This window comes from Myzus persicae, unplaced genomic scaffold, assembly GCF_001856785.1.
Source record: "Myzus persicae strain clone G006 unplaced genomic scaffold, MPER_G0061.0, whole genome shotgun sequence".
NCBI classification, from domain to species: Eukaryota; Metazoa; Arthropoda; class Insecta; order Hemiptera; family Aphididae; genus Myzus; species Myzus persicae.
This window is the reverse complement of record NW_019100780.1, coordinates 378,120-391,661: the sequence shown is the minus strand read 5'-3', so window position 1 is coordinate 391,661 and position 13,542 is coordinate 378,120. Positions and strand designations below refer to the sequence as shown.

The window sequence follows — 13,542 nt, the reverse complement described above, 5'->3', positions numbered from 1 at the left end:
CATGGCTTAAATATACAAGGTTATTGCAATAGTACCCCCACTATATCATTTTATCACGTTAAGGAATTAAAATGGCAGCGTAAGGGGACGACGTATACTGGCTATATTATGATATTATATGCTATGATATGGACCGTACCCTTACGCTGCCATTTTATTTTTATTTGATAACAATTTGGCTATGTGCAATAACCTTGTATATTTAAGTCATGGAGTATTTTTTAACACTATATTAAAGTATACCTTAACAGTCGTGGTGTCGAACCTATGGCATGTGAAGATTAATAAAAATATTTTTCTTGACATATTTCATAATATTTTGTCTGTATTTCATAAAATAAAAGTTAACTAATAAATGCGTAATAAAATGTGTATGGTAACCATTGCTTACTTTTTTTTGTTCTCAGTATAAAAAGACCTCTTTTTGTAGAGGAAATGGGGCATTTTAATTATAAAAATGTTGGCACGAAAACAGTTTTCCACCCCTGCAATTTATAACATGTTATTTTTGATTTCCAATTAGCAATGACTGGAGCTGATGTCGGGCCTTGTCGGGTGAATATACAGCAGGCAGTGATGGCAAGGCGAACTTGACATTTTTCACAGGCTTGTAAAATTGTAAATATTTATTTTTTATATTTCACCCACCTCGAAGTATACCAATAATCCGATAAAGGCGCGCTCACTGTTAAAATATTTGTGATTATATCTGTTATTACTAAAATACTAGAACTTTGTTACTTTACCGGACTACATTTTTTCTTGCAGTGTTTTTTTTCTTTAACTTACGTAGTTAGGTAGGTATACGAAAAATGACGGTGGAGTCAGAATTTGGTTAAATAAATTGTAGGTCAGACTTAGTTTTGAAGTTACAGCCTATAATGAAATTTCCGATTCTGCATGCATTCGCACAAAGCTCTATTTTACAACGCTTTTAAAGTTTTAATTGACTTTATCTATGCTATACGAAGATATACATAATAACTATTTTTGCAATGTTTTTCTGGTAGACGATATTTACACTGACAAAAATGTATAATTGTAACAACAAATAAAAAATTATCTACATCATAATCTAAAAGCTTGTAAAATGATTTTCTGATTTGTTTTTAAAATGTGCTGCTTATTCCTATACTATAAATCACAATTGAAACATGATATTAACTTCAACATTGTCATAGTTAAGTTATAATTTTTAACTTGAGAATTTTAAATTGGTCATAATAAATTATATTCTGTCAAACTTTTTTTGTTCTATTATATGAGTAACATAAAATTTGTATTAGTACTTAAATTTAGTTCAAATTAATAACAAATAAACAAATGTCTAAACCAAAATAAAAATTTTAAATTTTATATTCAATTTAGATTTTTTCTAACAACTTGGCTTGTTCTTATTGAGTTTGGCTATCTTGGTTCAATTTAGATATTTTTTAATCTAAATTAGATTTCTTTATTCAATTTTAATCTTTTTATTAAATTTAAATTTTTTTACTGGCCTCCCGATTTACTTGCAAATTCTAAAAATGGACTTGCAAATTCTTGCTAATCGTTATAGCTTTTGTTTGAGACCAATTTTGAAGTTCTGGGTCAAAATGGATGGGCTACTTAAAGTTGGCCCAACTTTAAATTTTTTGGTGTCATGGTGAATATTTGAGCTTGCAAATGATAAAAATACCCTTGCAAATACTAGCAAATAACTTGCAAAATAATGGCATCGATTTTGTTAAGATTGCATAACTTAAGTGGGCCAACTTTATGAACATCATAAAATGCACCTAAGTATAGGAAGGGTGTTACAACAGCACAGTTATACAAATATTAATTTATTGATTTTTTTAAAATTTAAACTTATAATTATAGATTTGATATTATACTTAAAAATATAGTTTCAAAGGTGATAAGGATTTAAAATCAGGATAACTATTTAAGTATGATGCCAAGTTATTATATCTCTCAGTACGAGTTTCATTGTATCTTTCCATTCTCAACGTCAATACGTTAAGTTCGTTTTTCAACAACGAACACAATATTAACGTTTTATTCTTGAGTTCAACTTCTTTGAACCGGTCGGTTTCTAGTGCCTTCATCATGGATTGTAACTTGAATTGTTTCTACAAAAACACACAAATTAATGTTTTAATTTTAAAGTTTTTTCTATTAATTGTTAAACAAATACACAATTATACCGTTGCAAATAAATGTTTGGTCTGTGTAAACCGTTTTTTGGTTTTTTGTTTAAAGTTTTGAATGATTTTTTCACGAACATTTAAAGCATTATTATCTTGTGTAAATAATCTTTTAATTATTACATGGTATGGCAAAGAGTTTTCTACTTGTTTTGATTTATCTCGTTTGGAAAGAGCGAGCTTTTTATCTTTCTAAAACAATAAATTAATTTGTACTTGTCACGTATACATTATAAAAATATAAAATTACTTCGTTTTGGAGTAATTTTCTGATCCCATGATTTCTGTCCCAATCCAATGAATCGATTTTTAACTTAAACACTGTTCGTTCTCGACTTCGGATCTCTATCATTTTTAAAACATCATCCTCTAGTTTCGATACGTTACGAAGTGCTTCCTTTTCAGCTTCAATCATATCTTGTAACATTAAATACGCTTCGCGGGCATTCAAATGCCCTTCATATGGATAAACAATATCTTCAATAACAGATTTAGGATCAAACTCTTCATTCCTTGTCATAGTGGGCTTTTGAAATAGTCTACTTGATTGTGTTATCTGTCCTTCCCCATATTGATATTGAACGTAAATACTATTAAATTCAAGATTAAAACTTATGGTGGCAATATCTCGATCTTTATGTTTTGTTTCATCTCTTAAATATTTTTCAACGATACTCTGTGGTAACAGTGTTTGAATAACATAGATATTAAACTGCAATATCAACTATCTATTTAAGCTAGAGGTATAAACAGTAATCACATATTCACGTCATACCACGACTAATCACATTAAAAATTGTTCAACTAGTTCTTATATTTTAATTGAATATTAATAAAAATTGAATTTAACTTCTGTTTTGGATTTTTGTTCTCAACAGTGCAAGTATTTAAACATAATAATACATTAACTTATATTATTAAAACCATTTTAAATGCAATTCAAATCAGTATAACATGAACCGTTTATAAAACTGCTGGAAAAAGATTGATTGTATTACCTTTATATATATTTTTTCAAAAACAAAGAATAGACGTTTGGACAATTTCCCTAGTAGCTAAAAGGAGTTTTTTAAGGTTTGAGCATAACTGCATAAGACATTATTGTTTTTTGCTACTCCTCTAAACAAATTCCTGGAGCCACCTCTAGTCGTGTTATATTATGTAATATTAGATCTTAGAAGTTAGAAATATAAAAATAAATTGATTTGATGGTTATAAGCCTCACAGTTACCAGAAATAATTAATTAAATATCATTTGTCATACGATGGAGGATACTATAAAATTAACCAATATTTACCATAGATTTCCTCTTGACGTTTAAATTCTGACAATCATTGTTTTCGATTTGTTGTAATACACACTTGCGCCAGAATAATAAATCTGATCTGGAATAATTTAAAAATTTAATTTAAAATGCCATTATAGAATTATGTTATGCCATTAGACCAATACAGAAATAGTAAAATTATAAAGTATAAAACATTCATTTAGAAACTTGTGACTTAACCGAAAAACATTACGCGTGACGTGTAGGTACTATATATAGGATTTAAAATATTAATTATTCATGTAAATACTTAAAGATACAATTTACTGTTTTGTGACTGCATAGATCATACTGACCTATCATTAAACGCAGTTGTGAAACTATTTTTATCGATTTTTAATTCAGCCATCGAATCAAGCCTCAAATTATAAAACGTAAGAAAACGCTTGGTCTCTATATTGTTACAATCGCCATAAAACTTATGTGCTATATAGAATATAAAACAATATAAAAATGTAATTTATATTATTTTTTTTATATCCTGAAAATGGTAAATACTTTTTAAAAAGTCGCCCCGACCGCTCCTAAAATATTCTACAGTTTCATTTTCTTTAGCGGTATATTTTGTCTCAACGCTGATCAACTTGTCTATTCTATGTTTGTATATTTCTGTAACAAATGTTTTATTAACATATTCGGAATCATTAAAGAATGTGTTTTTTTCAATTAATCCATCAGGCATGATATAATCAGCATAAAATTCTTTGATCGCATTCATATATGTCACAACTTTTTTACCACTTGGATATAGCATGTAATATTCTGAAAAGTATTCATTTTAATTTGAAAAATAATTTTTGATTTCTAAATGTTTAATCATACTGTTTCTAGGAACTTCCAAAACGTTGACCCATGAGCTGGGCATCACAAGATGTTTGAATGTTGTATTTTCATTAAACTGTAAATCTAATGTCCCTCCTCCTAAATGTTGAGGTTTATCTGGTAAAAATTGTTCCCAACACTTTGTATTCGTCAAATTAAAATTATACTGCTGTATAAAATACAAAATAATTTTAATGTAGTAAATATTATAATCTAAAATAATCAGTAATTGAGTAATGCGTACCGAACAACCTGCGTCCAATGACTGTAAATTAATCCAATAATTTCTATGATTCCAAATCGCTTCTATTCCAGTATAATTCTCATCATAGACTTCTTTCCGCTCGCCGGTACTAGGTTCAATAAAATATGGAATTTCGTTTATATTTTCGTCCTCAATTTTCAATGGTATAATTATGACCCAAGCATGCACTCGTTTCCCAAATAACGAATCAGAAGAATCATTGAAGTTGATCTAATATTTCGTATTTATAAAATACAATTAAGACGAATAACAATAATATTCACATATTTTTCAAATACAACATAATATAATATAATATAGGAATACCTCTTTTACTTCATCTTTGACCACAGTTTTATTTTTTTCTTCTTCTATGAGAAACTTAACATATTTGCTGCACAAATCATTCTTAGGTTCTAAAGAATTCGCGTCATCTAAATTTTCCGAATTATTTTCGGAATCTGACTTTTCTTGATCCTTTAACCATTAATATTAATGTTAAAATTAATTTTGTATTAAATATTTTAATACATACATATTCTTCTAGATCTATTCTGACTTTTCTTAGATCATTGTTGCACACAATTTCTGAGGCATAACCATAAACAACAAAAGCGTTGTACTCACAACCAATTAAAAAAGATACTAACAGTATAGCCATTTCAAAACAATTAGCAGTTTGCATTTCTATAGTTGTTGTAGGTGACATGATTTTGTTAGGCTGAAAATGCGGATATTTAATTATTTTGGAGTATGAGGTATTCGTTATTACTTTTGAATTTTGGTTTTCTATGTTCGCTTAATGTTGTTATTTTATTTAAGCAGTTGAAGTTTTGAAGCCAAAACTTGGGAATATTATTAGAATAATGTTACCTCAAAACAAAAACCGAAATTCAAGAACTGTAACCGTATTTTTGTACGGAGAATAATATATTATGAAAAATATACATAAGACACGCTGAACTGTAGTACGTTTTTAGTAAACAAAATTAATAATTTAGGAATTATTAGTATTATAATTTATAATACGTAATTATATATCATACCACAGCCACAGGATCTTCTAACTTGATGTATGTTATGTGTTTAGCAACAAACTCACTGTAACTGATCAAATCTTTTAAATTTGGGTAGACCAATCGAGATGGTTTGATTGCCGTGCAAACACATTTCTAAAAACGTAAAATATATACGATATCATGATATATGCAGTAACATATTTATTATTTACGTTTGTATTATCTATATACTTGTCTGTATTATACATATATTGCGTTATACACGTATTACGTAGGTACTTAATTATTACCGGAGGATCGGTACATGGTTAATATTTGGTGGTAATTATCGATTCAACATCATTACATTACATTAAATCTAAATAATTGATAAGTGTATTACAAATTTAAAAAACTACCATTATGTATAAGTACGACAATATATTACTAGTAAATTTATTGATCCATTATCGTGTTAATATGTTTTTTTTGTATTGTGCAATCTCAATTTTATCAAATCAATCAAATAATAAATAATAAGTGAATGTGATAAAAAACAAAAGAAAAACTCATGATTTATAGTATAAAGAATCTTCCATTGTAGGAACTTTGACCATTATGGTATTCATAAATAAATAAATATATTTGATGTAGCAAAGATAACGAAAAAAAAAAATATAACAATAAAATATATATATATCATTATATATCCAATTATGAAAATTTAAAATTCGTATAATTAATGCCCACGTACGTATATATGTATTTTAAATATCAGTCACTACATGGCGACATTAGGTCTATGGTTATAAATATAAATTCCATCATTTGCTTTACTTAAGTTTTGTATTTATTATCCTTATTATCATACCTGTACACCGCATTCATTTAGAAGTACTAAAACCAACTGTCTTCTGTTCGGATATTTTATTTTAAATTGTTCAACAAAATTATTGGCGTACAAAATTATCAGCTTTTCAATACTTGTAGTTTTTGTGTAAGATTCTGGTACGGTTTTTCTATGAAACGTTAAAATAATTATGTAACTGGATGTCGCATATCCGTTCTTGCTATATTTTCAACGAATGCAACTGCTTGCCTACACGGGTATAACTATTAACTAACCATAAAACACAATATTGTACGCAAATAAATTCAAAGCAGAAAAAAAAGATAAACCCAAGTTTCCCACCTTACCACAATGTTAGAAAAGAATATTACTGAGAAAAACACTGAACTAATTAACATAAAATTAATAACAATTTATAAATATGTTATAAATATTGTAAATGTCATATTTATTATACCCATAATAAATAATTCAATCAATCAAATTTTTGTCGCATATAATAATCAAATAATCAAATATTATTATACCTAATGGCTAATTATAATATTCGTGACCCTTACTCGTTTACAGTACATTGATACAATGTATCCGCCCATTCTAGTTCGATATCCGACAAGTTAGTTTTGACTGCTTCCAAAGCATCGATGTAAAGTTTATCGATAGATATGTGATTGTCGTCTTCGAGTTCGCCATCAGTCGTCGTATTTAATTCGGACAACGTTTTGTCATATTGAATTTTGATATCGTTGACAATTTCATTCAGTTCTTGTGCTGATTTCTGATCTCCGATTAACAACGAACAGTCATTATTGAAACTCGATTCGGAGCTAGAGTCTGATTTATCGTCGTCATTACTATCGAACAATGTGTAGTTATCATCTTCGACTTCTTCAAATAACTCGGCGAGATTAGGCGAGTTATTAAAATCCCCCCATATCCAATCCAACGAATCGGAATCCATTTTACACGAAACGTCGAAAACTCAAGAACACGATGTGAAATATTTGTTTACTACCTATACCTACATTATACATACTCGTTATAACCAAAAATATTGACTGAACAGTGTTTGATCAATAACTTGGATAAACGTAAAGTAAAAGCTTTAAAAAGAAACATTTTAAGTAACCTACCCTACCTGATAGTAAAAGAAACAAAATCATTGTTCATATCATATTAGTTACTCGTAGTAGTTGACCGTATTTATCTTTAATATAGATGTAATAACTGATAGTAATAGTTATCACTGTAACAGTGAATTTCTGGCATACCAGAAGGCGACTTAAATGATACAGAATAACTACAGGATATTAGTAATTAGTATATGAGTATTATCAGTTACCACAGTCCACAAATCAGAATCGTCAATCGGTATGAGGATATAGTACCTACCTATTTATAATATACAAGTATGTAACTTAACCTAGGCAACCACCTGCAAGTACCTATTAGTAATACACACCTTTTTTAAAAATATAAATGTATTAAAAATTAAAATTAAAATTAACAAAGCTAAGTTACATTAAAATATTTACATGACAAATATGTTTTTGAAGTATGTGTACACTTTCGTGGGCAGCATGCCCATAGGGTGCATCATTGCCCCACCACCAATCCGTAACCATCATTGATTGTGTTGATCTGCTTGGGAATATTTAACTAAATATTTATGCCTTTAAAAAAAGTAAAAAACTTAAAATGATAAGTGTGAAAATATCATACATCATTTTCTTTTTTAAAAATGATGTTTCGTGCCATCATATACTTAATGTATTCAAATAATTTCAGAAAATATTTTAAAAAACGAAAAAACTTTTTGATACAATTGGTATATTTATTTATCTATAAAATAATCACCATGCATATTTTATCTTGATAGTTGTAGACTGTTGTACCTATGTAATTAAAATATTTTAGTTTAATTGTTATAAATCTCCAGAAAACCCCGAAGGGATGCAACACCCGCCCATTTTCCTACTTAGAAAACTGTATTGTACTCCAACTCCCTCCACCACCATTTGAAATTCCTGAACATGCCACTGCACTCTGGTATAAATATATAATTTAATAATAATTTTTAATTTTTCAAGATAGTAATACTAAGCACTAAAAAAATAATTTACTTATAAATAACTTTAAGGAAATCATTTTTGATCACTCATTGACATTGAAAATAAAATAAAAGTTTTATATTGTTTCAAAAAAGAAACCGATTGCAAGCAACAATGATTATTTTGCTACCCATTGTCATCAAATCCAATTAAAGATATTTATAGTTCAAGTTCACATACATCGAATGTTTTTAAAATCGTAACTATTTGCAAGAGCAATGTTGAATTTCATCAATGTTTAATTTATGTGTCACTTTAAAAACATAAAAGAAGTCTACACTTAAAGGCCGACACAAACTGTATTGTTCTGTATCGTTAAGTGAATTGAGAGTATTCAAAAAATAGGTAGTTATTGTATTAAAAAAACTATCAAGTGATTTATTATAAAAAAAATTAATATTTAAAAAAATGTATTGATTATAGTTAACAAACACTAAATCATTAACCTTGCACTAAAACTTTAAATCTAGGTACCAAAAATAAGAGGTAAAACTATACCTACTTTTTTATGAAAATCATTTTAAGATATATTTGTTGATTGTCATAATATACTCGTACCATGGTTTTATCGGTAATACGCACGGTTACACCCTACACAAAACATGGTATAATAATTTCCTTATAGTACTTACTAGTTACTTATAATAGGTACCTAACCTACGTGTATGTTTTGCTGGTGTGCTACTTATACTTATATGTTTATATATATATATATTGCATATAAGCCGACGTCCATTGTAATAATTATAATTTATAACAATACAATACCATAGATCGCGATCTAAATTGTGAAAAATATAGTAGGTATCTGATATATATTATAGTATACCAGTATTGTAGTTACTTATAACCAACATGCGGAGGCTTCAGGGAGGCCGAATGTGACACGTTTCGTGTGTAAAAACCACATAACGAGGTGTATCTATATACCTACCATTTACCAACAATCTAACCAGCACAAGTTCTTATGGATCATATTATAATATGTGAATCATGTGAATAATAAAATCACATACGCGTAATAATATATTATTACCGAGAACGATGCAAAAAAATTAAGTATTGGTATTCCTTGCGGTTAAACGCATTGCGGAATAAAATAAATGTACAATTGCAGAGTATTGTTAGTTTTAACGTATTTTTTTTCACATTTTTAAACGGTAAATCAAATAGGTATTATTAAGTGAATCGTTTTTTTACTCAGTGCATTTTGTAAAACATATTTGGTACCTATAGGTATATAATGTACCTACCTATTATATAATATATTATGTAGACGCATAAGTGAATACATGAGTTAATAAATATACCTAACCATATAGGGTGAAGGTAGGTAATCAATTATGAAAACTATAATAAATATATCTATATAGTAATACACCACCCAAAATATTGGTCCACTACTCCGCCCAATAACCATCTAAACTCTAAGCTTTAATTACTTCTAAGTTATAACTTATAAGCTACTTGCCCGAAAACATTTTTTTTTCTTAAAATGTTGCTTTGAACCTAATGACTGAAATAATGAAGTAAAAAAAAATGTTTTAAACAATTTTAGTTTTTTTCTGAAATGATGAGTACCTATTGGGCTAAATGGATCACTCCGTATATTTATAATACAAACTTTTCCACATCATTTTACGGTAGGTCAGTATTCACAAGCAATTGGCAATATATTATGTATACTAATAGCTGATATATGACATAGATTTATTATAGTTAAAGGATGTTATCGCACTACTTGTTTCTTCTCACTGACCCACAAATAACAAAATCGTGTTTAGTAGATTAAAATTTGTGTTGTTAGATTTAATATTAGAGTGATTGACTTATGATAAAATTGTAAGGTAAGAATATTATCTTGATCATCTCATAAGCTATTGATATTTCATTGATAATTTTCTATTTATCATTGATATTCTAATTTAAAACTGTGTTATAAATATTATTTACGTAAAATATTTCAATTTTAACATACTCATAATCATAAAGTTATAATTTGTTTAAAATTAAAATACCAATACAATCCTAAAATATGTCCTAGCATTAAGTTTAATAATAGGTAAATTCACTCTAATATTGAAGCTATCAACACAGAATAGAACAACTCCAAGCTCGATCTGCAAAATTCAGATTGTCTATGTTGCACATGGTCCAGAAAGAGAGTGAAAATAAATGGTGCACTAAAGCCTGAAGGTTAGGTAACGTATTTAGTCCATCCTCTTAATTTAACTATGTAAATGTTATTTTAAGTTTTGTTGATAACATCTAATCTTCTAAGCTACTGGAACGATTTAATTGGAATTTATATCACTAGAGTCGTTCTTAATCTGGGAATGTCATTTCAGTTAGATATTTAATTCACAAAGTGATATACACTGACATCCACTTGAACTGAGGTACATTCAAACCAAATTCATTATACTTATTATTTATAAGCATTTTTGTATTGTAAGTATACTGCTATATAATATATATTAGAAATTGCTATGTTAAATAAATGCATAAAAGAAAAATCTGATGTATGGATAACTATTATAGTTGCCAATTGACGATGATAATATCAACTATTGAACTGAAAAAATAATATCGGTTTAGATATTAAATAGTATTAATAATAATATATTTTAAATATTATTTGTGGAGTTGTATACTGAAACATGTGAGTTGTAAAATTAAAATATTTTCATTTTTTTTATAACAATAGAAACATTAAAACATATATTTTTTGCAAATAAATTAAGAAACATGCACTTTTTTCTAAATTTGAGAAATATGCATTTTAAATTTCTTATTTTTAAGCTTGTTATAAATAATGGATTTTCAACAGTTAAATTTCAATTTCCACAACTCCCAATTATTACCACTTATAAGTTATACCGTTATTATTAACAAATTATCAAAAACTAAATATTGAAAAATGCAAAAATTGTCTGAGAAAATGAACGTGACACTTAAAAGGACTACCTGGTACATATTGTATATGATAGTTACATTTTGTATTTACTTACCTAATTAAAATGTAAGCAATAAAAAACGAAATGGATTTCCGCTGCAGTAGATCATCTCCCTGTGCATGGCGGAACATACAGTATACACCCAATTCTGCCAAGGGTGAGACTGTTACTATGGGAACTATCAACAAAACAAACCTGAGGTTTTCAGCTTAAACTATTATACAAAAAGCCAGCACAAGCACTGAATCATGTCGGTGCGCGTAGTTTATAGTAAATCATTTGGAGTCAAGTACAAAGCTTCTGTTTGTTCTAAGGCATTTATTTTATACGTCGTTATAACGTTATTAACTTTTACCTTGCCGTTGCTATTTTGCTATCGAAGTAGTGGTAAATTGAATAATATTTTTTACTTCAACCATTAAAACAGGATATTATTTTGAACTACTATTTACAGGACTATGGATTAAGTACGAGAAATACAGAGAACAGCCTATGGTACAATTTAAGTTGCAGTATTTGTTATATGCTGAAACATCTGATCCCACGTCTCCCTTGATCTGCGGAAATTTTCCTCGGACGTTGAAAACTGCGGGTTTTTGTTCAACCATCAAGGTATACCTACTGTAATAATGTATATAGTTTTAATTATCAATATACATAACTAAATCTCAAACAATATTTCATTAGGTTGTAGAAGAAGACATTAACATTGATGGGAAAAAAGAATTTCTGGATTTGGAGTTATACTTGACTATGAATGAAACGTTAGATGTACATTCTATAACTTTATTGCTGATATTTGATTTCAAAATACAAGTAAATATAAATTTAGTATTGATACGTTGTTTTTAAACTCATACTTCTGGTGTGTAATGGCGAACTTTATCTGTTTTCAATAGGATTTGTGTTTGCTTGAAATGGAATCCATGGCAGTTATAACTCACGGTTCTGGATTGCCAGGTGGCAGACTGGACGTATTTGGTGATTTAAATTTGGTACAAAAAACACCCTTAGTATGTACACCGAGGAAACCTATTCGTATGAATAGGCCTATATTGTTATTTGAATCTCCTGACTGGCTGGTCAACATATACGAGGAATACTCAAAACGAACTCGTAAGTTATTTAAATTTTATAATTATATCAATGGGTTTTATGTATCTGTATATATATTTATTGTATTTTTAGTTTCTACTAAATTGGATAACGTTTTAGTGAAGTGGACAAGAGGTCGACCTTATCGACAGCCATTTTTAATTAAAACGAAAATAAACTACGGTTCTGTGGAGATTTTGTACAAACCAAAGTTTTGGCAAGTAATGAAGTGGGCATGGATACAATACTTTTCAATACTCGTGTTATCAGTATTTATATTTAAAAAAGTTAAGCGGTTTTTATTCACAAATCATATAGTTACTACGAAAATCGAACGTTCAACTTAAAGTAACCTTTAATCGTCATATATTACTTTTTGTTTTAATTACCTAATGAATTTAATTTTAATAATATATTTATGAAATAGGTAGTTGAAAAATGATTTTCTCGCTTATTATAATATAGTATATTATTAAATTTTGAAACAGATGTATAATAGTTTCCCAATAATAATTGAAAAGATAAATTAAAATTAATGTATCAATGTGCATTATATGATACGTACAGTATAGATTAACCTGATTAAGTAATGAGATTGGTAGTAAAACAAAATTAACAGTATCTAAATGTGTATTTAGTATGGAAATTATATTATTAGTATTGTGTATATAATTATTGATAAGTATATTGTGCCTTAGTATTGATTATGATATGTGAGATGTGTAAATTACGCTAATAATATAGGAAACATTGTTTTTCAAATTGTATTTACTTCTACACTCCGGAATTCCGGTTACGTTGTAATAAAGCTCATTATTTCCAGCTTGTCCAGTGTCAACTTTTATATGTCAATGAGAATAAATGCCATTTTCATCAATGATATTTTTATTTTGTATAGCTGGTCAATAACTCCAGGTGTATCTAAAGGCAGTAAGTGGTTTTTTTCCG

The 13,542-nt window shown here is 28.1% G+C and overlaps 2 protein-coding genes across 5 annotated transcripts in view; one reads left to right on the top strand and one right to left on the bottom strand.

Annotated features, from left to right (window-relative positions):
• LOC111042950 (transmembrane protein 231-like) overlaps positions 1-13,034 on the top strand; it is a 17,508-nt gene extending 4,474 nt beyond the window's left edge. Inside the window, exons 1-5 of one of the 3 annotated variants that reach the window (XM_022327711.1) lie at positions 316-618; positions 11,954-12,111; positions 12,187-12,315; positions 12,399-12,615; positions 12,688-13,034. In XM_022327711.1, coding sequence (XP_022183403.1) covers positions 11,992-12,111; positions 12,187-12,315; positions 12,399-12,615; positions 12,688-12,941 — 720 coding nt within the window. In that variant the 5' untranslated portion in view covers positions 316-618; positions 11,954-11,991 and the 3' untranslated portion in view covers positions 12,942-13,034. Of the gene's footprint in view, positions 1-315; positions 619-11,402; positions 11,887-11,953; positions 12,112-12,186; positions 12,316-12,398; positions 12,616-12,687 lie in introns of those variants that run through there. The other 2 variants (XM_022327709.1, XM_022327710.1) reach the window with 2 other exon arrangements.
• On the bottom strand, positions 1,826-7,551 carry LOC111042949 (dynein regulatory complex subunit 7-like). Of its 2 annotated transcripts, none has more exons than XM_022327708.1 (13): positions 6,992-7,551; positions 6,453-6,600; positions 5,630-5,755; positions 5,119-5,304; positions 4,911-5,060; positions 4,584-4,814; positions 4,340-4,505; positions 4,016-4,279; positions 3,814-3,943; positions 3,488-3,575; positions 2,440-2,865; positions 2,190-2,381; positions 1,826-2,114 (listed from the first exon to the last, which is right to left on the bottom strand). In XM_022327708.1, the coding sequence occupies exons 1-13, from the start codon at positions 7,390-7,392 to the stop codon at positions 1,878-1,880; spliced, it is 2,745 nt and encodes a 914-aa protein (XP_022183400.1). In that variant the 5' UTR covers positions 7,393-7,551; the 3' UTR covers positions 1,826-1,877. The 2 variants fall into 2 exon arrangements, with proteins under 2 accessions (XP_022183400.1, XP_022183399.1); XM_022327707.1 differs by having other exon boundaries at positions 1,830-2,114; positions 4,340-4,508; positions 6,992-7,549.
• Positions 13,035-13,542: the final 508 nt, after the last annotated feature.